Raw genomic sequence first — 27,698 nt, forward strand, 5'->3', positions numbered from 1 at the left:
TCTCTCTTTCTGTCTCTCTGTCTCTCTCTGTCTCTCTGGAGAGCACATACTGCCCTATAGAAAAAAATCTCTCTCTTATAAAAAAAGAAAAAGAATAATTCAATAATATCTGATAAAGTTGATAATGTCTATCCTCTGTGACTCAGTACTCTTTTTTTTCTAGGAATATACTTAAGAGTAATTTTCACACATTTATACAAGGATACATGAATAATGTATTGTAATAAAAAAAGATTAGAATAATTATAAAAGCCCATCAATCAAGGAATGTACAATAGTTTATATACATATATAGAATAACATTTAAAGTTAAAATAAGTGAACAAGTTTTGCAGACAATATTGAGCAATTCTGAAATCATCAAGCGGAGGTAAAAATAAAAATAATTTGCAGTGTTATGCCTTTGGATTTTACTAGTCTTGTAAAATTTGAAAGCACAAAAAAAGAGTGCATATTTTTAGGAGATATATGTTTATGTGTTAAATGGGGTTAAATTGTACACAGGAAGTTTATAGCAATCTTACAATAGTGGTTACTGAGGAATAATAAAGAAAGCTTTCAATCAAATCTAAAGTTTTATTTCTTGAAAATATATATATATTTCAAGCAAATATCAATGAGTGAGTATTTGATGACATGAGTGCAAGGGTCTTTTTTTTTTTTTTATATTGGGAGCATTTTTATAACTGAAAGGAAAGACACACAAAAGCTAAGAATTGTCATTCCATATTGTACAAAGCAAATACTATGACTTCTACACAGGGTAGGCAGAGGGTGCCACACTGAGCTAAAGAATCACTTTGAAAGAACTAATGTTCTCCCTTCCTCTGTCTCCTTGTTCCACTGTGGCCAGTGGGATTGTTAACCTGTACATTAACAAGTTGGATTTTGCCATGGTATATCCACACATTTAATTGTCTTATTGCACTTTTCTTTCTTGCACATTTTTTTCTTTCCTTATGTGTAGTTTAGTGCCTGATAAACAGCACCAAATAAATATTTGTGAATGAAATGACCAATAAGTAGACAGATCCCAACAGAGGAATAAATTTATAAGGTATAATTACCAATATTAAACTTTGCCTACTTTTTAGTTTTGATGTGATTCACACTGTATTTCTTGGCAAAATCCAGTAATATAGAATTCAGCCCCTCTCTGTGTATGGGTTAACATTAGATTTTGCTATATATAACTGAAGTACCCCAAAGAGCAGTGTGTTTCATTAGAAGTATGTTTCTCTCACACCATAAAGAAGACTGAAAGCATTAATGAGACAAAGAAATGTGGTATTATCTGTTGAAGATATTTTATAGTTTTATCAACTGGACTAGGGAGAAATGTTCACCTGCTGAAATACTCATTTTGTAAGCTAAATAATGTGATTGAATGTATAAAATAAAATGAAATTTTAAAAATGTGGAAAAAAAAAAGACTGAAAGAAAGTAAGTCAGGGCTAATGAAAAGTTCTACAGTGCCAGGGATCTTGTCTTTCTGTTCCACCATCTTGAACTATGCTCAAATTCCAGCAAACTTATTTTTTCCTTTATATCTTTTTGTTTCTATCTCTCCCTCTCTCTCTTTTTCTTTCTTTTTTTAAAAATTTTATTTATTTATTTAATTTTAATTAAATTACCCTACTTTGAAAAGAAAGGAGGCTTGGCTGGAATATTCTGTAGTACATACCCTCTTATTCCACTGGCTAAAAAAATAAAAAAAATTCCACTGGCTAGTATAGTAAATAGCAGGGCTATGGCATCAAGCTGTAGAAGAGGCTAGGAGGCCTCTTTTAGTAGATGATAACGTTTTCTGGATGGCTTGCTGAAAACTGTGATTAATTCTGTTACTAAAGTAAAAGAAGAAAAGGGACAGTGGAATACTACTGGCACTGTCTGAATTTTTAGTCAGTTATGGGTACTAAAAGGAGAAGATATTTTTTTTACAATGGAAGAGTGACAGGAAAGAGTAGATGCCAGGGGTAGCTTTTTAGCTTACCATTTGTATAAGCATGCCCCTACACAAGCCAAAAATTAGAATATATTTAACCCAATTCTTTTCAACTTCAGTTTTGCTCTCAATGACAAGATATTAGTCAAATATTATTTTTGCTTTAGAGTTTTATTTCTAAGTCGAATGTCTAGAAAGTCACGATGCATTTTTGCATAGAAAAATATGACATGACTTTCCCAACAACATAATAATAATATTCATTCACTATTTTTCTTGTGTGAAATCATATAAACTAAGAAATAGATTGATTTTTGGTTCTAGGATTATCCTTATAAATTTGGTATTAGTCAAAGTGCCAGACTTAGAAAAAAAATATTGAAGTACTAGTAGAATCAAGAAGCTAATCTTCTATAGGCAATTAATCCATAAATAGTGGACTTTCCTTAGGCATCTAATTCTGGTCAGTGTTGCTGATACTGACTTTTTTCACTGGGTTGTAAAATAAAGTTGTAATAAAAAGTTTTATTCTTTAGAGATTTGAAAAATTGCTTTACATGTGTCCTTTTCCTCCCAGGCTCTAAATTATCTTGGTATTCAGCCTACAGAGGAACAGCACCAAGCCCTGAGACAGCAAGTACAAGCAGACTCAAAGGGGACAGTGTCCTTTGGAGGTAATAGGAGATTTTATCAAGTTGTATTATTAACAGAAATTTGGTTAAGGAGTTATTGTGATCCATTTTCATTAAGAGTGCCTATTTTTAAGAGAGAATGAAAAGTAAAACCATAGGTGTTTCACATTCCCTAACTAGTATTCTTAAAAACTCAACCAGAATTACTGCTATGGCTGGGTCAGAGGAAAGAAGAACTTTGTTAGAATCTTTGAGCTCTAAACTATCATCATCCTATCACATTCTTTTTTATTTTTTTAATTATTGTGCACACATTGCTTTATTAATAACAAGGAAGTATACAAAATATAGACTTCTTAATTTTACTGTTGTGAGATTAGTTGGAGTCCTTTTTCAGCTAATGCGATAATAATAAATATTATCATTCTATATAATTATTCTAAATAAAAATAGCATAATGTACCACTTAGTTGACATGCTATAATTAAGATTTTCTACTACTAGGAATTTTTATGGTTTCTCAGTAGTTGATACTACCAATGTTTACCATCACTGTGAATGTAGTTTTGCTTTTTTTCTTTTCTTCAAATACATCCCCACAAATGGTTTGGGCTTTTAATACACATGGATAAGTTGTTTTCCACAGACATTTTATAGACACATTGGTTGTACTGTGAGTAATTCTTAACTATAGCGTGTTTTATTAAATCCATGACACTATTAATTATTTGATTGTTTTCTAATACAGTAAATGCAACATTATATCATTTTTAAAGCATCTGTATTGCTTAAATAAAGGAAATTCATCTTTTGGTTTTAAAGTGATGAAAAGATATTTTTGGTTCCATCTCCTCTTGAAAGTCACAACAAAATAACAATGAGAACAAGAAACAGAAATACATGAATGTCAAACAGAAATAACTGCAATATCTAAGGAATTGAAGAATATGAGGAAAATACATGGATTAGTGAACAAAGACTGGTAAAGCCCAAGTATCTGAGAGAGGGAAATCACAATGAGGAACAAGCTGATGTGATCCTGAAAAGTCTTAGGAATGGAAAATATCAGGTACTTCTGAAGATTGGATTTATGCAGGGAATTTAAAACAGGATTGTTAGAAATCTTGATAGGCAGAATTATACATGCTGTTCACTGCCCTTCTCAAGACACTCCAGTAGCTACCAATCCCTTAAACCTCCAGGAGGAAAGAAGTACATTTCCCTGAGAAATTAAACCAAAGAGAGTCTGTATCTATGTAGTAGTTATGAGCAGCAGAGGAGTTTGGGGGAGTGTATAGTAAGGCTTCACTCACAACGTACACCCAGATTGCTCAGTGAAATCTGCAGCCATGTTTATAAAGCTATAGGAAGGAGATTATATGATTCTCTTTGAAGAACCTAAGCAAAAATGTCAGCTGTCCACCTAATCACTCTGTAGTGAAATCTACCATTTGACAAGACAAGTTATGCACAAAGAATTTCCAGTCACCATTTTTAGTGCCTACCTCTTAACAATGAACTCACAACTAATGATCACCAGACATTTGGAGAAGTCCTTCAACATAAAATATAGATCCCAACACCGTTGGACAAACAGGAAAAAAGGAACTGAAACGTTGGGGGTGGTGATCAAGAGCAGAAGAGAACTTCAGATAAAATATAATTAACATTTGAAAAAACATAAGTGAAAAGAACTCATCCATGAAATAAGAGTAGGATGTCATAAAATAGGAACAATTCGAGAACATTTAAAAGAATTCTTGGAAATGAAAAATATAGCCAAAATTAAAAATATCTGAGGTTACATAGATGAAGCTGCTTGTGGAATGATCTGCTACTGATTTGCCAAGTGTCTTCAGGCAATTTTTTTAATTTTTTTTTTTTTACTTTCATTTGTTGTTATTATTTATTTTTTAGTTGATAAGAGAGAGAGAGACAGAAAGGGAAAGTGAGAAAGCAAGCCACCAGGCTCAGGACTCGAACTGTGGCCAGCCATGTGGCAGTCCAGCACCTGACCCACCATGCCACCTGCCGGCCCCTATTTTAAGACCTTTAACCAGTAGCTCAATTTATTCATCTGTAAAACAGAGAGAATAAGAGGCTTTACCTCAGAATATTGTTCTAAGAATGAAATTGCTCTGTTAGCAGGTGGTGTAGTGGTTAGGATGCTGGATGTCCACATGGCCAACTGTGGTTTGAGTTCTGTACCTAGTGGCTTGAAAATCACATAGGGCACATGTGTGTGTGTGTGTGTGTGTGTGTGTGTGTGTGTGTGTGTGTATGCCCAAAATCTCAGGAGAAGAATGGAGGAAAGGGGATTGCAGTTTGGCCATCTCCTCTGGGGAATGATTTTTCACTTTTGAGTGCACACCCTATGGTAAAAATAAACTCAAAAAAAAAAAAATAATGAAATTGCTAACACCATACCTGGCATACAGTGGCTGGTTTTATTATTAAAACTTTTCTTTTTTTTTTTTTTTTTTTCCAAAATGGAAAAGCCATAAGACATACTATTGTCATATGTTTCAGTGAAAAATTTCTACTCATAATGTAAGAACTGGAGAGTTAGATAAACCTGTGATACATATTTGCTTTATTATTGTCTTAACTGAATTATTAATTTTAGCAGGGTTAACTGAAATAAGTTAGAACCATCTTATCTCTTGCTTCTTATTTGAACTTCTTTTTACCTATCATGTCCGTCAATACTATTTTAAGGTAATTTATTTAAGTTATAACCCATAGTTTCAACTTAACATAGGAAAAGGTAAGATATATTTTGATGAAGTTAAATTCTGTGTTCTTACTGAACTGTGTTCCATTTTAGATTTTGTCCAAGTTGCCAGAAACTTATTTTGCTTGCAATTAGATGAAGTAAATGTTGGTGCACATGAAATTTCCAACATATTAGATTCACAGGTAGAGTATCCCTATAGAATTGTCTTTATTGTACTTAAGTCATAAGTCTTGGATAATATGTCACATATGTAGGCTGTTTTTTTTATTTTTCACTTTTTAAAAATTATATAAATAATACATGCTTCTTGGGTACATATATAAATTACAGATGAATTTAAAATCAAAAGTAAACGTTCATCTTGATTTTCTCCATTTCTCCTCTCTCGCTAGCTCTTCATCTTACTACCATCCCTAAGTTTACTAGTACTAACAATTTGATATGTGGAAGACCCTATACTATAACTTACTAGCTAGATGAAGAGATAGAAATAATATGTGTCTATGTCCATTCTGACCTGTTTTATCTCACTGTAGTATACACATAGAAAATAACCCATATCATAAATACATACCCTATAAAATTTTATAGACTGAACCATCCCCAGGTAATTAGAATCCAAATGAAGAAACATAACAATAAAGAAATATATTACCAGAACCCCTGTTGCTCTCTCATGCCATGTTCCTGTCCAGTTACTAATAACCCCTCATCCACACCACTGCTAAAAGGAAGGATAATTATTCTTTTGCTTTATTTTTTTCTTAAGTTTATTTATATTTCCTATGAGAAAGAGACATGGAATGGGAGGAGGGGAGACAGCACTACCAGTAGGGTTGTGACACTTAAATCCACCCCCAACCTTTAGCTGGTCGTGGCTCATGGACAAGTGTGTGCCTAGTGTACAGGGAGAGCTATGGACTTGAGCGAGAAACCTTCCCATATGGGATTGACATTGACCATTCCACCACTCATGGTGGTTTCTGCGGGTCCCTCTTTTGTCTTCTAATGACATAAATTAATTTTGCCTGTTTTTGTCTCTCATGTGAGACCTATCGACTTTGTTAAGTCATTTATTCTACAGAACTTTGATGTTTATATTGTCAATTTTTTTTTGTCTTTTGTTATGGCTTTTTGATACTATTATATTATTAAGGAAAATCTTCTTCCCAACTTATATCATATAAAATGTATGTATTTAAATAAAAATTTATCCTTTTTTATGTATGGATAGCCTCTTGTCCTTAGCCTCTTGCATCATCATTTATTTAGTAACCTATCTTTTTCCACTGTTGTCATTAATTTGAATATAGATGTCTAAATACAGACCAACCACTCTGTTCTATTGTTCCATTTCTCTCTACCAGTTTATTATTTTACTTACTCTAATTTTATTGCACTAGGTTTATTGTTACTAGTAGGTTAAATTTTAACTTCTGGTTCTGATATTCTAGATCTTCAGAATCATTCTACCATAGTAATAAAAATTCAGTTGGGGAGACCAGCAAGTGGCATGGTGGTTAAGGCACTGGACTCCCACATGGCCAACAGTGGTTCTAATCCCAAACCTGGTGGCTTGCTTTTTCACTTTGTCTCTCTCTCTCTCTCTCTGGTTAGCATGCATGTCCTATACCAAATTAAAAAATAATAGTACTAAATAAATAAATAATTCTTTAAACATTTAATTGGAACTTTTTTAGCTGGAATTGAATTTAGAAGACAGTTTAGGAACAACTAGACCAGATGTATTTCTCCATTCATTTAGGTCTTTTGTTTATATTTTGGAAAGAGAAAACTAATAGCTTGCTTCACATACATCTTAAATATTTCCTGTTAGATTAAGTACTAAAAATCTTATGGTAAATTATGCTTTTGGAAATGGAATTTTAATTTTTGCCATTATATTTTCTAATCAATGATTAGGAAAGATACTAATTTTAAAATTACTTATTTTTTGTGAAGTCACTTTACCAAACTCCCTTATTCTAATTGTTTTTCAATTATATTTCTTTCAAATTTCTAGGTAGCTATTTGAAATTAATTACTTTTTTGTCTTTTTCACAAATTTTTACTTTTCTGAGTACTATTGAATAGAAGTAAGAAATAAATTCCCATGGTATTTGAAGCATTTGATATTTTAAATTTCTCCCATTTTTGTTTTTCTGGAATAATTTGAATGACAGAAACTTTATCTGTTACTTTAAGGTTTCCAAATATTTCATCTCTCTAATAACCTAGGCCTAGATTCATTCAGGAGAGGAGATATTTCCTATTTTTCAATATCTTATAATGTTGTTATCCATTCAAGTTTTGTTTCTTTCTTGAATAACTTTTAAATTAAATATAATAATTAGATGTGTTTGTGGAGGTCCAATGGGACTTTACAGCACAAGAATAGGATAGGTAATGATTTATTCAGGGTGATTAGCATACAGCCACTTGTCATTACTTGTGTTGAGAATATTCAGAATTCTCCCTTTAGTTACTTGAGATACACAGCAAGTTGTCATCATCTATATTCTGCTCACTGTGCAATAGTGAACACTAGAAACAATAGAAACTCTATTCTATCTATTGGCAATTTTATTTATGTTCATCAAGATCCCACTATTCTCCCCAGCCCAATGTCATTCCATCTAACTAGATCCTGAGTGGCTGTAGGGTTGGAGGAAGATTACAGCATGAGCAGACCACATTGAGGGTGCTTCTCCTCTCTTTTTCTCTCCGTCTCTCCTGCATTCTTGCATGCTCACGTACGCACACACATGTCCTCTCTTTCATGAATAAAATTAATGAAGTTTTTTAAAAAGACAATGCAATGTTATTAACTGTAGTCACCATGTTTTTTGATAGAGCTCTTAAAATTATTTAACTGAAATTTCATTTAACTGAAATTTAACTCATTTAACTGAAATTTCATTTTTTTTTTCATTTTAGAAAGAGATTTTTAGTACAGGGCACGTGTGCTTTCTGTTTTTTGGTTTTTTTTTTTTTTTTTTGAGAGGTTTTTGCTATAGGGCGCGTGCACTCGCCAGACAGACAGAGAGAGACATAGAGACAGAAAGCAAGAAATCACCCCCCAGGGGGAATGGTCATGCCGCAATCCCTTCTCCTCCATTCTCCTCTTGGGATCTTGGGCACACATGCACACACGCCCAGCGTGAATTTTAAGCCACCGGGTCCGGGACGCGAACTGCAGTCAACTACGTGGGAGTCCAGCGACATAGCCATTACGCTAACTGCTGGTTCCCCCGTGTGCTTTCTGGAAAGACAGACAGAGAGACAAAGTGAGAAATCAACCCCCCCACACCCAAGAGGGATGGTCACACTACAATCCCTTCTCCTCTCTCCTCTCAGAATTTTGGGCATGCATGCACATGTGCCTGGTGTGAGTTCGAAGTTTCTGGGTCCAGGACTCAAACCCCTGTCAACCACGTGGGAGTCCAATGACATTACCATTACGCAATCTGCTGGTCCCAAACTTTTGCTCTCTTTGATCAACATGTCTAACCTCCTATACCCCTTCCTTTTTTTAAAAGATATTGCTTTGACTAATCTTCCGTCTTGTCTTATTCATATAAATTTTGCCCCAAATTTTACCCTATTGTATAAGTGCATTATAGGTTATTTTGGATAGAATCATCATCTTTATAAATGAAAAGCTTACCTCTGAACATGTTTTGGCTTCTTATTTATATCTTCCTTGATGTCATTTGCACACTGTTTTCTTCTCCAATGCAGGCGTTAGTAATCTTTTACAGATTTAATTAATCTAGTCAATTTGACACTTTTCATTGACATTATTATAAAATGATGTTTTGTTTTGTTTTTAAATCTAAGTTGTATTTTTATTTTTTGGTTTGGGATAAACCTATAACTAATTTATATATTTATCTGATATCTGGCAATTTTGTTTTACTCGCTTTTTGTTTTCTAAAAATTCTCAATAATTTTTGTTCTAAAGACAGTGCTTCTGAATTGCTAATATTTTTATACGTGTGTTTTTTTTATTATTTTTGCTTTTGCTTTTAAAAATAGTTTTAAATAGATAATGTGGTCAGTTCTTTGAAATCCTTAAATTCAAGCAAGGGAATAAATATTTCTAATTTTTTTTTTGTTAGTTCCAGTTTAGAAATCAAAATTACATTATACTTTTATTTTATGGTTACTTTTGGAACTTTACTGTTTTCAAGGAATATGCCTTGTTGACAGGAAGTTTAAATACTGTTTATTGTTTATTACTTAGTCCCAGAAATACAGAGAATGCAATTAATTTATTGGACAAAATAAGACTGATCTTCTCATTTAAAAAAATGATTCATCACCTTTTTTAATGTTTCAAATCACTTTATTCTATTTAGTAAGCAATCTTTTTTTTTTAACTGCTTAACATGTTACAGATTGCAATCATCCATAGAACTAGTTGTTCAGTAACTCTCAAGAGAGTATCCAGTTCTAGAACTGAGACACTGATTTATCAGAGCTTATCATTCTTTAGCATTTAGTGGAAACCAGTTAAAGCTTCACACAGTTTGCCTTCCGCCGATTCTGGTATTATGTATTTCTGTACCTAATGTTGACGACAGAGGATTGTTTTTTACTGTCAAATTGTTCTCAGAGATTCCATACCCCATTTTTGATGCAGAAAGGCAGAGATGGTTTGGTGACTTAAAACATGACATGGGGAATTCAGAGTGCTTTGCATGAGCACGCAAAGCTCTTTTAGCCACTGCAAATAGATACTTGCTCCTAATTAGTAATTTACTTCCTCATTACTAATATGATTTTAGGGCAGATAAGAATGTCTTCAGTCTGTGATACTTTGATAGCACAAGCAAAGTGCCGATGGCAATTGTGTAAGCTGTTTTACATGCCAATAACTTCCTGTTTGTGGTTTCAGAGCAAAATGTTGTGCAATACTCATTATATTACTTTATAAAATTTTCTCGGCTGAATTCTGCTTGTCAATACACAGAGGCTATCCTTCCAACGTATTGATTTGCCTTTTTTTAATTTACCTTAATCCACAATAATACTCCATACACAATAAGAAAGCTACGCTTTACATCTATAAGTGACACAGGTCTCTCAAAGCATTGACTACCTTTTCAATATGCATCACATTCTTTTTTAATATTAAATTTGATTTCATTAACATTTCATTTTACAATTCATTTCATAGGTGATGTTCCACAATTTGAAAAACACCATAAAAATCATTGTTTATCAAGTGGCTCATCAAAAATAAATTTTAGAAAGCTATTATTTTGCAGTGTAATTCCCAAGTTTTTTGAGTTAAAAAGCGGGGCAGTGCCTCATCTGAAGTATATCAGCTGATCTGTGGTTCAGGATGCTGACAGTCAATGAGGGTGGGGAAATTCCACTATGGTTACCCCCTCAACCTTCTCAGTTTCACAAACAAAACAGTCAGGTTTATAATTATTCTTTATAATTCTATTCTTTATAATTATTTAAAATTATTATTTCATGTCTTTTACTCACATGTTTTTTTTGACTAGTAAAGATGCCTTCATTGTCTTTTTTATTTTTAAGTTTATGGTTTTATTTCTTCCATGAGCCAAGAAAAGGGAGAGAAAAAAAGACAGAGAAAGAGGAAAAGAAAGTCAGTAACTCCCAACAGGGTCTGCGTGCCACCATCTTACCCCAAACCTCAGCCAGCCATACCCAGGGAGACCTCAGGATGCAAAACAGAAACTTTCTCACATTCCATCAACATTGTGGAGCATTGCGTTACCTCTGTGCCACCATGGCTGGCCTAACTGCATTTTTATTAGTTAATTTCTTTAAAAACCCATAAAGTATACACAGTAAAGTACAAAATTCTTGTGTACAATTTAATGAACATTATTTATTTTATGTGGGAGCACCTCTCAAAAGGCTTCTTCTAGCCTATTTCTTGGTCAGCTGCCATTTTCTTCTTTATACTGTCACTATTTCACTTTTAAGAGCATAGATTACTTTTGCCTGTTGTTGAACTTCATAATAAATAGAATCATAGAGTATGTACACATGTAATGTATATAGAGTATGTATTATGTAGAGGATATAACTAGTCTCTTTTGCTCAGTTTATATGATTTGTACAATTTCTTGAGGTACTATATTTAAGTAGGAATATCTGAGTCAGTATAAATCAGTCTCACTTTTGCTTATTTGACAAAAGACTTTGATACTTGGAAGAATATTTAATACCAAAATATAATCATTGTATTGTGATTCTAATTATTATTGCTATATTTTTAAAAATTCCACAAAATACACCTGCTGCTGGCACAAGGTTATACATAGCAAAGGCAAGGGTGAAGCCCACATTTAGAGTACCCTCCATTTACCAGTAGCAGAGCATAGGCCAGCATAATATGATGGTTTTCTAACCTGATCAACGATCATGAATGGATTATTTTAAGGACACAGAGAAAGCATTGTGAATTCTCTGAAGTAGACTTCTGCAATTTGGGCTCTTATTAAATCACTATAGTGAATTGCAACTATTTGCACTATTTTAATAAGTGGAATAGAATAGATTGGAAAATATCAAATAAATTGTATGTGATAAGATTGAATAATGTTTTATTTATACTAGGTCTCGATATAAATGATATTTCTCACTATATATAGCAGTAAACCTTGTATAGCTACTTCCCTAAAAAGTCATCTTTAAAACATCAAATACATATTGAACAGCTACAGTCTGTGTGGTGGTGTTAGGCATTGTGGCACGTGTTATTAAGACAGATAAAAGTTGGCCACGTAAGGAAAAGCCATGTATACAAATAATTATATTAAAAATAAGAAGTGCATTGTGAGATAAAGCAATGATAGTAATACAGCATAGACTATTCAGAGAAGATTCATAATAGAGTTGAGTGAGTATATAGGCTAAGTAGGATTCTGGGTACTCAAGGGGTAAGTGGAGAGTGACAAAAGTATTAATGGGAACAATAACCACAAAAAAACATGATTATAAGCAGAAAACAATCTTTTATAAAAAATATTTTTAATTCGGGATCCAGCAGTTAGCGTAATGGCTATGTCGCTGGACTCCCACGTAGTCGACCGCGGTTCGTGTCCCGGACCCGGTGGCTTAAAACTCACGCCGGGAGCGTGTGCGTGCGTGCCCAAGATCCCAAGAGGAGAATGGAGGAGAAGGGATTGCGGCGTGACCATCCCCCCTGGGGGGTGATTTCTCGCTTTCTGTCTCTATGTCTCTCTCTGTCTGTCTGGCGAGTGCACACGCCCTACAGTGAAAATCTCTCCAAAAAAAAAAAAATTTTTAATTCAATAAATGAATGTGATGGAGGTTAATATATACCTTCAAAGGTATATATTATATTTAAAAGTTAATAGTTTACTGGGACCAGCAGTTAGTGTAACGGCTATGTTGCTGGACTCCCATGTAGTCGACTGTGGTTCGAGTCCCGGACCTGGTGGCTTAAACATGCCAGGCGTGGGTGCATGCGTGCCCAAGATCCTGAGAGGAGAATGGAGGAGAAGGGATTGCGGCGTGACCATCCCCCCTGGGGGGTGATTTCTCGCTTTCTGTCTCTCATCTCTCTCTGTCTTTCTGGCAAGCGCATGCATCCCATAGCAAAAAACCTCTCCAAAAAAAAATTTAAAAAGAAAGAAAAAAAAAGTTAATACTTTACTGAGTAGTCAGTGAGGAGCCATTAAAGAGAATGGTGACATGTTCAAAGTGACATTTTAGGAAGAGTAATCTTAGGAGAATGGTGACATGAAGAGTAATCTTATGTGTTGGTTCTCCCATTTGGGGAGGAGAAATGAAAATAAGTCACTGGAAACAGCCTATATTCAGAAGGATAGGTAAGGAAATAGGATTTTACAAACCAAGAAAGAGAAAATTTCAAGAAAGTAAATTTTAAGCAATGTTACATGTGACAAAGGTTAGGAAAGTTGGTGAGGGACATTTACTTTGTCAGATAGGTTTTTTGGTGGAATTACAAATAATCAATGTAAAAGTACAGGGATGGGAGGAAAGATATACAAACTAGACTGTAAGAAGTGAAAGTAGTGAACAAGGGAAATGAAGGGAGAAAAGAAGAGGATGTACAGAAATTTCTAGGTGAATGGCATGGTAGAGTCACTGATTTGACAAGGAAATAGGGTAATTGAATGGATTTCTGCTGGAAGACCTTATTAATAAAATAAGACTGAAACAGAGGTTATTGTTTTGTTCTGCCTAAGATTAATTAAAGTTGAGGCATGTAACCAATGGAATAGTATCTTATCCAGAATTGATAAAAGTCAAATAATTTAAAATTATGATGGTGGAGCAGCAATGAAGGAAGTGTTGGAACCAGACCAAGTCATCACAGTCCAATACCTGCAGTGTCTCTTGATCTCATTTACAGTGTTATTTATCAGACTGAGGGGTGGGAGGTGAGGTCACAAATGCTTTTGTGGAAACTAGAGAGGAAAGGGTTATAAAACTAAGGAGGATAAGGTTTGAGTTGGAAGTAGGTGTAAAAAACAGGCCTCTGTCTGAAATTGGTGTTAAATAGGAACAGTTTATTTTATTTGCTCTTTGCTTAATTGAAGTGTATTTTAATAGATATAAATATTTTTAAAAGAATTATTGATTTAATTTTATTTATTATATTTTAAAATTTCCTGTAGGGCACATGAGCTCACCAGAGAGAGAGAGAGAGAGAAGGTGAGAAAGCAAACCGCCAGTGGCCTCGAACCATGGGTGGCCATGTGAGAGTCCAGCATCTTCACACCCACACACCACCTGTTGCTCTATTTAAAAGTTAGTGAACCTAAAGGAGCTTTTCAAAGAATTCACAATTCACAGTTAATATGTATGTCCAATTATCTGGCTGCAAGGTTTTGCTACTTAGTCCAAAATAGCAATATTATTATAAAACTCTGTTTTTTAATTGATGTTTGTTCTATGACTGTTCATTTTGGTCTAAAATGGTGCCATGGATTCTTGCATGTGTGATTTACCTCTATAAAGTTAAACTCAAAAGTTTATGATCACATTTCTAAACTACCAAACCTTTATTTATCTTAATAATTTGTTATAGCACTATTTGTTTTTAATCTTTATAAAATAATTATTTATTTAATTTTATTTATTATTGTTGCTGTTTTTGTTTTTTGAGTGTTTTGTTTTGTTTTTAATTCACCAGAGAGAGACAGAGAGAGAAAGGGAAAGTGAAAAAGCAAACCACTAGGTCCACAACTCAAGCCACAGTCTTCCCTGTGGGAGTCCAGCACCTCAACCACCACACCTCCTGCTAACCCCCCATTAGCTCTATTATATAACATTTTATTTGAAGTTTCGAATTCTCCTTGTTTCACTTTTTTTTTTTTCCTTGCCAAAAGGCATTTGCCAGAGAGACAGAGAGAGAATGTGAGAAGTCATCCCCCAGTGGGGATGACCATGCCATTCTCCTCTCAGGATTTTGGGCATGTATGCATACACCTGGCATGTTTTTCAAACCACCTGGTCTGGAACTCAACCACATGATCAGCCATGTACATTCCAGTCTCTTAGCCACTGTGCTACCTACTGGCCCTTATTTCACTTCTTAAGATTAGAATAGGCTCATATGAGTGTTGAGTATCCAAGTTTTATAATTGTGTTTTGCAGACGTTAGTTCCATGACCTGATATGTAAACAATAAAGGGGGTGGGGTGAGGAGATCAGAGGGCTGTGACATATTCAGATGACTGAGGAAATGTCATTAGATTATAATTAAGTTCTTTCCTTTTTGGCAGTTAAGATGCTCTATAGCATATTAAGGCTATTAGAAGTCAGTCAAGAGAAAATGGTAATTTTTCCTAAATCCTACACTACTCTACCACCATCACTACCACTCAAGTTTGCTTTGATACAAAACTAGTTAATATCCTTTGGAACATACTTCAGAAAATACTGGTACTTTGAAAATGTGTTCAAAACTAAGCTAACAGAATGTAGGAATGAATTTGTATGCATATATGTGTTGAGTGCTTTTGAGAAAGTAGAATAATAGAGATAGATAAAGCATATGAGATCGTGTAAATTACAGACAATGGCCAGATACCTGGAAACTAATTTGGCAGGGAAACAGGAATCATGGATGTATAGGGAAAAAAAGTTCCCCTACTTCTATTTTTGTAGAATTTGGAAAACAAATTTGAATTTGTCATATCCATCCCACTACAATTTTTGTTGAGTAGTTAGTAAAAATCACAGACTATGATGTCAAACCGTTATGGACATCTTAGAATATGGATCAGCAGATGGCGTAGTGGTTATGTTGCTGGACTTCTACATGGGCAATCACAGTTCAAGTCCTGGACCTGCCAGCGTAAAACTCTCACCAGGCATGTGTGCGTACTTGTCCAAAATCCTGAGAGGATAGAGGAGAAGGCATTGCTGCATGGCCATTCCCCGAGAGGGTGATTTCTAGCTTTCTCTCCCTCTATCTCTCCAGCAAGTTCAATCGCCCTATAGCAAAAATCTCTCTTTAAAAAAAGAATAAAAGAATCGGGGCCAGCAAGTGGAGTGTTGGTTAAGGGCTTTGGACTCCCAAATGGCCAATCATGGTTCAAGTCGTGGATCTGGCAGCTTGCTTTCTCATTCCCCCCCCTCTCTTTCTCTCTCCCTCCCTCCCTCCGTCCCTCCCTCCCTCTCTGATCAAATTTAAATAAATAAATAAATACATACATAAATAAATAATTCCTTGGGAAAAAAATGGCTTTTGTTAGCTGTGAAACCTTACGTCAAAGTACTAACCTTTCATAGCTCATTTCTTCATCAGTAAAATGAAGAATGAAGATATGATTATTGTAAGGCCATAATACTGAATATGCACAGTAGTTAGCAATGTATCTACATATAGTAAATTACCAATATATGGTCGGTATTATTATTTTTATCTTGTTCTAAACTGCATTCACCTCTGCTGTCTAAAGGGTTCTGCCTTGAACCTATACTCATAAAATAATTGCTTTCTCCATTTAATCCTTAAATTGTATCTTCTATACTTTTTTAAAGCTCTTTCATAACTTCCACATAGAGGATGGCTATAATTAGATTTGGATTTTATCTCTGATTAGATTGTCATTTTTTTTTTCTTTACCTTGTAATTGACTGTCAAGGAGATCATGCTAGATTTAAGAGAAATTGCCATCTCTGCTATTTTTGTTGTTATTCACTTGGGCATGAATTATTAATATTATCTTCAATCCACAGTTTCTGTGTAGGAATCTTTTAAAGTCATTTGGCTGTTACATTATGTTTCATTTAGTTAAAACCAGATACATAATTGTTAAGTGTATTTTACTGGGCTCATGTAAACCATCTTGATTGGTAATGTACAACATTCTGTGAGCCTTAGATATCATAATCTCGGAATAAATATCTTTAGGGAATAGTTTATGTTGATAACTCCGAAAGTCTGTTTGACATTATAAGCACAGTCTTAGAATTTGGACTTTTATAGAAAATTATATTATTAAAATAGTCATAAAGTTGACAACAGACTATGTATACCTTATAATCACCTAAATTCTAACAATAATGTAAGGGTAAGCTTAAAGGAACGAAATTGCCCCAGATTACTTTAATATTCTCTTTTATCTAATCAAATGACTCCAAAGTAGGAAATTGAATTTTGCTATCAGAATGCAAAGGGCTAAGACTAGTCAAAAAAGGGTTTTGTGTTAGTTCTCATAATTAGCATGTAATTTATAACTTTTCTCTTACATTTTAATGTTGACAGCTTCTTCCCTGTGATTCTTTAGAAGCAGATGAAATGGAAAGGCTTAAGCATGAGAGAAATGATGCCTTGGAAGAAGTGAATGCACTTAAGGTAGCCTCCAATTTAACTCCCTTAGATTTTCTGTAGGAAAAAAAGAGAGAGAGAGAAAGTAAAAAATACTGTTTTGAATTCTAAAGTATTGGGACTCGGTTTTATTTTAATGAAAGAATATTAATTTTTTTCCTATCAAAACTTATAATTAAATGCTTTCAACAATTGATCTTTAGAGAGTTAATTTTTTGATTCACACACTAATTTATATTTCACAATATTTAGGTAAGGTTTAATGTCAACAATGGTTTTTGTCATTCATTCTGACAAAAACCATCCCTTTTTTTCTTTCACATTGGCAACAAAGGGCAGAACTAGTTGAGGAGCCAACAAAACAAAGCCATGACAGGGTTTGATTTTCTGGTAATAATTGATAAATACATTTTTTTCCATGTACATTACTTTCTTTAGGGACATCTGTTTTGCTAGTGTGATTTAGTGTTAAGGTAATATAATTTAATGGAGGAAAGGTTCACATATCCCAAATATATACGGAGACATTGTGATTCTCTTTATATGGTTTCATTCTGTTTTACTAGATTGATGAATATTTAAGTTCTATTCCTGATTTATTTCCCAAAAAAACCAATATAACTTTTTTATTTACTATTAATTTGCTATAAGAATATTTTAGAAATTATTTTATTAAATAAGTTAGTATATTGTTAATTATTTAATTTTTTAAGAGAAATTTTTGCTATAGGGCACGTGTGCTCATCAGAGATACAGAGAGAGACAAAGAGATAGAAAGTGAGAAATCACCCTCCAGGGGGGGATGCTCATACCGCAATCCCGTATCCTCCATTCTTCCCTTGGGATCTTGGGCATGCATGCACATGTGCCCAGCATGAGTTTAAGCTGCCTGGTCCAAGATTGAAACCACGGTTGACTACATGTGAGTCCAGCAGCGTAACCATTATGCCATCTGCTGGTCCCAATTATTTAATTTTTTGACAATAAAATTTTTACACCAAAAAGAAAGAAAATATTCTTGCTAACTTAGTTTTTAAAATTCCAATCCATATATACATTTATTTTTTTCAAAAATTTCTTGGCTGTGTAGAAAAACTCTCTGAAAGAATAAAAAAGATATTTTAAACAATGTTTTTTTCTAAATATTGCAATTGTCTGAGAACCATTTAAAGAAACTAGACAAAACAGTGTACAAAGCAATAAATATTTTGTCCTGTTTGCATTTTTTTTTATATTCACACACGCACACGCACACACACACACACACACAAATTAGAGATTGTTAAATAAAGTTCACAGAGTATACAGATGGTCTTTCATCGCTTTTCATTATCCTGTGACATGTTTTATTCTTCATGTCTGATTTAAGGTGCAATTAAAATTGAAACCAAGAAAATTTTATGCCAATGGCTAATTTTTATTATTCAAGAGTGATTCTTTAAAGTATTGTAGCCTTTATTTAGTTTAGAGCCTTCTGCAGAATGCACATTGCTACTTTTTTGCAAAGGTGAATGAAAATAGATATATTTTCCATTTGCAGATGCAAAAATCTAGGACACAATGAGTGAAGGTGACTGCCAGAGCATAAAAGCACCAGAGCCAGCATCAGTCTCTTGACTCTTGGTCCATGGCTTATTCCTTAGATTGCTCTATTATATGCATCTTCATATACTTTCATTTCACCTCTTAGGGAAGAATGAGCTGAAATATACCAGAATGCAGATTGCATCTTAAAAACTTTGCAATGTTGCCACGAATCTTCTACCATTCAATTTAATGTTCAAGCTATTCCCCTTCTCAAGTTTATAGTAAAATACCTCTTATATTACCAAAAATGGAAATTATCTGTTGACAACAGCATGTATGATAATATCTTTAACCAGATTAAGATGCAGTATATTCATGCTGGGAAAATGTACTTTGCATGCTATACTGATATACAATGAAATGATGTATTTAAAAACATTAAATAGTTCAAGTCTCAAATCTGGTGGCTTAAACTCACGCCGGGAGCAAGATCCTGAGAGGATAATGGAGGAGAAGGGATTGCGGTGTGGCCATCCCCCCTGGGGGTTGATTTCTCGCTTTCTATCTCTCTGTCTCTGTCTTTCTAGCAAGCGCATGCACCCTATGGCAAATAAAGCCTCAACCCATGTGCCCAAAAGAAAAAAAAAAAAAAAAAAAAAAAAAAAAAAACCTCTCCAAAATTAAAAAAAAACATTAAATATATTTTAAAAATTACACATGGGTCCAGATGGTGTAATGGTTACATGCTGGACTCCCACAGTGTCGACCGGGGTTCAAGTCTGGAACTGGCGCTTAAAACTCACACTGGGCGCATGAGCATGTGTTTCCCAAAATCCCAAGAGAATGGAAGAGAAGGGATTACAGCATGGCCATCCCCCCTCGGGGGGATAATTTCTTTCTTTCTGTCTCTTTGTCTTTTCTAGCAAGTGCATGCACCCCTATAGCAAAATTCTAAGAAAAAAAAATTATACCTAGTATTTCTGATTGGATCAATAAAATGTGGATTTAAGATTTACTTAACAAAATTGGACATTTTAGGCTATATGCTTGTCTTAATTTTTAGGTAAAAGATGATAATATTTCATTTGCACACATAATCTTCATCTGCCTCAATACCTATTATTTTATATTTTGGTTACACTAGTCGTATCTTCTTTTTTACAGATACTCATTCAAAAATGAGCTAAGGGGCCAATAGGGGGCATAGAGATTAATGTGCTGGACTCCCACATGGCAAACCACAGTTCAAGTCCTAGACCTGGTCCCTTGAAAATCAAGCTGGGCACATGTGCACACATGCCTAAAATCCCAGGAGGAAAGTGAAGAAGAAGGGATTATGGCATGGACGTCCTGCCTGGGGGGGGTTGGAGGGATGTGTTTTCTCACATTCCTTCTCACTGTCTCTCTCTGTCTTTCTCTGGCAAGAGCATGAACCCTATGCCAAAAACCTTAAACATCACAAAAAAATAAAAATAATAAAAATTTTAAAATAAGCTAAAATTAAATAAGAAAACTAAGAGTAAACCCAGTTTTATATGCCTTCTTTAGTATGTTTATAGACATTTACTTCTAATTTGTGGTAATAATGCTCTTCAATTTGGAAGCTCTGTGATAATCATAACTACATTTTGCCCAAAATTTACTTAATATTTACATGTTTTTATTCTGACTTTTTTGGACCTCAAATTTTTTTAGATTTTTACCAAATTAAGGTAACAGAAAATACATTTACATCACAATTATACTATGATAACTAAGTACTTTTAAATGGTATGTGTCAGAAAAGTGACTGCCGCCTCTGGTTTTCAGATTATAGCAGTTTGATGTTTGGAGAAGATACAATCTTTGAAACAAAGAACTAGCATTCATATTTGTTGACAACTTTTATAATAAGTTATTAATTCAGTGGTTTTTAAATTTAGGAAAAATTATTTGAATCAGAGAAACAAAAGAAACAATTGACAGAAGAGCTCCAAAATGTGAAACAAGTAAGTATATCTCCTGTGTATATACATGTTTGCTCCTGTGTCTGTGTAAACTTATGAGAACAGCACTAATACATGCAACTATAATCCAAGAAAACTTAGCAAAATTGATGAAAGACCTGAATCTAATATCAAGTACTAAAGGAAAGTTGACTTGAAAATGAGCAGACTTTAAAGAGAGAAAAAAATGAGCACTGTCTCCAAGTATAAAGATCAAAACATGGGCCAGCAGATGGTGTTGGAAGTTAAGGTGGCTGGATCCCACAGAGACAGTGGTTTGAGTTTTGGCCTTGTCACCCTGAAAAAACACACTGGACACATGTGTATGTGTGCTCAAAGTCTCTAGAGGAGAATGAAGAAGAGATGGCCATGTGGCCATCACTTGCCTCCCCCCACCCCTGGAGGGGGAAACAATTTCTCACTTTCCTTCTCTTTTTCAGTCTTTGGCAAGCACACTCACCCTAATAGCAAAAAATTAAGAACAAAACAAAATCAAATAATGTACAAAGGCAGTAGAATACATCAGCATTTGCCTCAAAGCAACATGCACACAGTAAGGCACTAATAATGGAGAAACATTTTCAAGAAACTAAAAGTGTTAACCATGAATGTAAACAGCCAAGCTGACCTTCAGATATCTAGGGCATAGCAAACAGTTTGGAAGATGCAGTGCTAAGGAAATACTGTACTTAGATGATATTCCTGAGGAAGTTAGGATAGGATGAGTTTTATTCAACTAAAGAATGACTGACATAACTTTGGCAAAAGTTTCCAAATAGGGAACACTTCATCTGTATCATTGCACAGCTAACACTACAATAGGAATGAGTTCATGGATAAAAGAAGTATGTAAACATTTCATGTCTGAATCAAAACCGAAATATGCTGTTTTTTTAAAAATAGGAACATAAGAGAAAAAAGAGGGGAATCAGAGTATTATAATTCTGTTGTGTAAGTAAAGGTTAATAGTAAATATCCTTTAAAACTGACATTGGGACAGACACAGTGGCTCAGCAGTAACACAATGCCCTGGGCTGTTGAGGCACCCAGGAAGGTCCCAGGTTTGCATGCCAGCATCTCCCTGTGCATCTGCGTGTACATGTGTGCCCATGATACTGGCTGGCTGAGGCTGTATCTGAAGACCCTGTTAGAGGTTCCTGAGTCTCTGTCTCTGTCTCTCTCTTTCACATTGAAAAAAAAAAATATATATATATATACAGATAAATTCTCTTTTAAAAACTGGTATCAGTTTGAGAAAGATTAGATAATGCAGGCATTGTAAAAAGTAGTAATACAAAGACAACCTATAGTACAAAAATGCAAACCTCCTAAATAGAAAAAAATTTAAAATAAAAAAGGAAAAGAGACATGCCAGATAGAGAAATGTAGTAAATATAACATATATAATAATTTTAATGTAAAACAAAATGATAAAAAATGAGACAAAATGTGACAGTCATCTTAATTAGCATGAATATAGCATCAACTCACCTACTAGAAGAAAAAGTTTTCTTAGGAAAATATAGTTTACCAAATTGACCTTGATGGAGATATTGGGTTGTTGGAAAAGTCATGACATATTTTTTTTCCTTTGTTCTTCTACATAAAAATATATCATGACTTTTTCAACAACCCAATAACTTAACAGACCAATTTCCATAGGAAAAATCATGTAAATTATCAACAAACTATACCTCAAAAGGACCAACCCAGATAGTTTCATACGGGAATTTAACCAAACCTTTGTAAGCCTTACAACTACATAAATTTCTTTAGGATATCAAAAATGAAAGAAAATTTCCAAGCTCTTCATAAAGGAAGTAAAACAAACAATGATATGTAAACCTGATGAAAGTAGAACCAAAAGAAAAAAAAAAAAGAAAAGAAAATGCAATTGAACCAGAAAAACAATTACAGGCATATGAATTGGAAAAGAAAATAATAAAACTATTTCTATTTGCATGTGATGTAACAGTAACTAAAGAATCCTAGAATTTTATTTAACTACAATAAAACTCACTCAGTAAATTAATAAGATTTACTGGCAAGATTTAACATGTATATGTACATGTATGTATGTGTGTGTATATGTATATATCTGCACATGTATATACAAGCGTGTGTGTACGGTAGTCCCCTTCTTATATGCAGCTTCACTTTATGTGGTTTCAGTTACCTGTGGTCAGCAGCAGTCCAAAAGTAGGTGAGTACAGGACAGGAAGATATTTTAAAAGAGAGGACCACATTCACATAACTTATATTACAGTATATTGTTCTACTTGTTCTATTTCATCTTTAGTTTATTGTTGTTAGCCTCTTACTGTGCCTAGTATATAAATTAAATTTTATCCTAAGTATAATGTATAAGAAAAAACACTACATATATATATATATATATATATATGTACACATATACATATATATACATACACATACATATGTGTGTGTGTGTGTGTGTGTGTGTATATATATATATATATAATTCATTATCATCTGCATTTTCAGGCATCCACTGGGGTTTTGGAACATGTCCTCTGCTGATAATAGGGGGACTACTATATTCATGTATGTATGTATGTGCATTTAATGATGGTGATATATTCCATGAAATTAATTGCTAATTTCTTAGAATAACAATTTTGTCATTGTGTGAACATCATAAGAGTGTATTTAACAAACCTAGATAGCATTGCTTCCTCCACACTTAGGCTATGTAGCATGACCTATTACAGTACAATCTTATGGGAACACTGCTGTGTATGCAGTCCATGGTTGACTGAAACATTGTTTCGTGGCTCATGACTATATATTCTTTAGGTCTGTCAACTGAAAAAGGTAAGGAAGCAGACACACAGATAATAAATAGCATATACCATTTCTAAGTATCCAGGTGCCATTCCTCACTAACAGGAGTCCAGACTCCTTGAATAAATCATTGATTTTAGGGTTATGGGAGGGTATTTACAAGATGAAGCTGTACCTTTCTATGCCAGAAAATAAGAAAGTGCTCAAAATGAACATGTCACAAGGAGCTACTGGATTATCGGAAAAGTCATGATGTGCAAAAATGCATCATGACTTTTTATTGACCCAGTAGTTTAAAGGGCTCCCAGTGACCAAATCTGGGAGAATTTGGGCACCAAAATATTGGGTCACTGGAAAAGTCATGACGTATTTTCCTATGTTTTTCTACACAAAAATGCATCATGACTTTTCCAAAGACCCAATAATTAAGTACAGTGATAAATTGCAATCTATTGAGAAAAAGAGTAATACATGAGTACATTCCATTAGTAAATAGTCCATTAATAAAGGGGAGAAAAGAGCACTCTTGCTCCAACTCTATTGGGATGTTGACTGCTGACTGGTAACTATGAAGAGGCTGCTAGATTTGTAGATCAGCATTTTGCATCCACTCCAGTAGATACCAGATCAGGCACAAGTCATCAGATGCTAAATTTAGGGGAAAACTTTGATAAAAAGCAGAATATTTATATATTGGGTCAAGAAAGTCATGATGTATTTTTGTATGGAAAAACAGAGAAATGCATCATGACCTTCCTGTCAACCTAATATTTTCATGGTCTTAAAGTTTATCTCTACAAACTGCATATTAATTGCAAGAGGAAAGATAGTAATTATGCAGAAATCAGAAAATGCCTTGACTAGTTTTAAAATTGATCTCACCAATGAATAACTGATGCGTATTTTACAACTCCAAATGTGATACCTTAAAAAGGATACATCATCACCTATGTAGTGTTCTGTTCAAGAATGGGTAACTTGAATCTATGAGAAATCATCAGACAAATTCAAAATGAGGGAAAGTTTTATATTTTAAAAAATGGATAGGGTTGTGGTGGGGGAAGGGTGTGTGTGTGTATGTATAAGAGAAAGGAATGTATTCTTCAGAAAGGTCAACCTTTTTACAAAAAAGAGAAGTGATAAAAGTTTCTAAGTTAAAGAGATGAAAGAAACATGAAAACCAAATACAATACCTGACCCTACACTGGATCCTGTATTGGAATGGGATAAATGCTACAAAGGACATTTTTTTGATCAATTGACCATATTAGAATAGAGATGGTAGATTTGATAAAAGTATTGAATCAATGGTACACTTTCTAGACTTGTTTATTATGGTTATGTAAGAGAATATCCATATTCTTAGGAAATATTAAAGTTTTTAAGGATAAAGGGACAGTGTATATGTAACATAGCCCCAAAAAGTTAAGAAAAAATTATGTTCATGTGTATTTATTTGTGTGTGTTTTATATTATGTGTGTGCATATGTGTATATGTATGTATATATAAATATATACGAGACAGATTGAAAACATGCAGAACCACAGCCACAACAACATCTAAATATCATTGGCATACAAAAATATCCTATTTCTCACTCATGAACATATTAACAGGATGAATCTGGTGAATTTTTTCAAGTCTTCTACTTTTTTACCAATTTTCAGATCCTCATTTTATTGAATATTTTTGCTGGTAAACTTTTTTAGTTCTTTTCATTTTGTTGTCTTCTGTACTTGCATCAGTTTTTCCAGCTAGGCCTTTTTACATTTAGAGTTTCTTAGTGTCTGAAAGTTATACTAAGGTTTATAAATTTTCCTTGTTTAACTTTTTTATATAGAGAAAATTAGAGTATGAGCTTTTTTTTACATTTAATTGAAAATTTCTTTTCTCCTTAATGTTTGCAATATATAAGCTTTACAATATCAATTATACTTATCAAAATAATAATTACATTAAGGGCTGTTGTAAAACATGATTCTAAAGAAAAGGGACAGTTTTGGTTTTTTCTAGCAATACCTAGTTTTCCCACATGAGGCCCTCCTGTGTTTATTTCTCTGAAAGGATTAGTCTCTTTTTAAGAAAGGTCAGGTCAGGTCTGCATGAATAAATAATCTAAAACTAATCTGTATCAGAATTTAATAGGATTCAGTAAGTAAAGATGGGATATAGATAAAAAATATATAAAATATATAAATGGGAGTGAGACTCTTATATGATGAATGATGAATTTGCATAAGACTAAGTGAGTAGATAATTAGACCATTTAGGTTTACACCCTCGCCCAGCTTCTTGTTAGCTTTTGGCTTTTGACGAACGACTTCACCCTTCGAAGAATCCTGTTTCCTCACATGTAAATTTTATAATAAGATCCATCACAAGAAAATTAGAAATATTAAGTCAGATAATAAACTTTGTGTAGATGTAGTTTATACATATAATTTATTATGTATAAATCACATAGTAAGTACTCAACAGTGTTAACAACTTGAGTATTAGTTTTCCAAAATGCTTGGAAACTGAAGTGTTTCAGATTTTTTTTGGACTTTGGAATATTTATAATAATAAGATACCTTGGGGGTAGGACCCAGTTCTAAACACAAAATTCATTTATGTTTCAACAAAACCTAATACACATGGCCTGAAGGTAATTTTATACAGTATTTTTTTTTCTAAGCGTGGCATTTTGACTACAACCTGTCACATGGGTCAGGTATGGAATTTTCCATTTGTGGCATTCATCATATCAGCATTCAAAAAGTTTTAGATTCTGGAACATTTTAGATTTTCAGATCAGGGTATTCAGCCCACATTATAGTTACCATAAGTAGTTGAAGAAATATTAAGAGGTGGAAATGATTTGTTTTAACTGATTTAATTTAGAAAATGAAATGTCATTTTGGCTGAGGAGCTAAGGGGACTTCTCATGGATAAAGTGGCATATGAACTGGCCCAGACAAAAAGGGAAGAACATTCCAGGCAGAGGAGACTACATAAAGACTGAAGTAGAAAAGAGATACCTTATCTGCAGAGTCAAAGTTAGCCTTATTTTATATGCTATCTTTATATTTTATATTATTTGTTAATACATTTGTGTCTTCATATCTAAAAATGGTGATAATAATATCTGCCTTACAATTAGCTCAGAGGCCTTGAGAATTTAAGAGCCTGATATGGTCTCAAATATAGTAGATACACAAAAAATAATAGTTTTAACATGTAATTCTGTCCTCCTCCTCCTCATCATCATGAAAGAGCAGGAACGTAAGGGAAACAGAGAGAGCTGAAGGAGTTGGAAAGGCATTTGGGTTGTATGTTGGAGCTGAGGCATGCAGGCACTTGCATTCTAATCTCCAATGTTAGATGGTGCACTGCCATTGAAGATAATTGACAAGGGAGAAAAAAATGAACAACTCACTCCACCTGTAATCTGACCCCACTTTTTGATGTTCCATGTCTACCTTGTTGGCTCTACTTTTTTAAAATTACAGAATTTTGCCACTTTTTACCACTTCCAACACTGGCCTATGTCGACACTACCTGTGTTGCTATTATAGCTTCCTGCCAGATCACCCTCCTTTTAACCTTGTCCTGTCTCATGTAGTCTAATCTAAACATAGCAGTCCAAAATATCCTTTCAAAAGTTAGAACTTCAAGAACGTTCCATCTCACTGAGAGTAAAAGCCAAAAATGCTGCGAGTAGAAACCTACCAGTAAGTGCCACAGCCCATGAAAGCCTACACGATCTGCCTTCGTACCTCTGTTTCACACTCTTCTTACTCCAGGGACCTCATCTCTTACCACTCTTCTCCCCTCAGCACCTGAACTCATTCTCTAGCCCCTCTGACCTCCCTGTACCATCATCCTACTAGCACTCTCTCACCCACACACACTGTGTATATGTCTCTATATTACTAATTGCTTTCTCACATCTCATATTTTGTTTTGTTTTGCCCCTTTATCTATATCCCAACACTTCACAAATAAGCAGTCCTATGTCTTGGAGCTTCACATTAGTCATTGGCATACAATGTGATAGTGACGGTATGGGGTCAATTATCTTTGATTCATTCTCTGATTTGTCTTACAGCAGTTGACACAGTGATATTCAAATATTTAGTGAATGTATAAAGGGTTGAATGAAGACTATATAAGAGGCTTTTCTAATAGTCTACAAAGTAGGCATCCATAGAAATATGAGAGCCACTTTTATTTTGATAAATTAATTTTACCTTTTCTTTTTGCCTT

At 34.0% G+C, this 27,698-nt stretch overlaps 1 protein-coding gene across 1 annotated transcript in view; it reads left to right on the forward strand.

Annotated features, from left to right (window-relative positions):
• The window catches only part of STXBP4 (syntaxin binding protein 4), a 175,966-nt gene that overhangs the window by 63,856 nt on the left and 84,412 nt on the right, over nt 1–27,698 (forward strand). Inside the window, exons 12-14 of the mRNA XM_014589289.1 lie at nt 5,405–5,496; nt 17,070–17,159; nt 20,582–20,647. Coding sequence (XP_014444775.1) covers nt 5,405–5,496; nt 17,070–17,159; nt 20,582–20,647 — 248 coding nt within the window. The remainder of the gene's footprint in view (nt 1–5,404; nt 5,497–17,069; nt 17,160–20,581; nt 20,648–27,698) is intronic.

Source organism: Tupaia chinensis, unplaced genomic scaffold (genome assembly GCF_000334495.1).
Source record: "Tupaia chinensis unplaced genomic scaffold, TupChi_1.0 Scaffold000043_1, whole genome shotgun sequence".
In the NCBI taxonomy this organism is placed as follows: domain Eukaryota; kingdom Metazoa; phylum Chordata; class Mammalia; order Scandentia; family Tupaiidae; genus Tupaia; species Tupaia belangeri.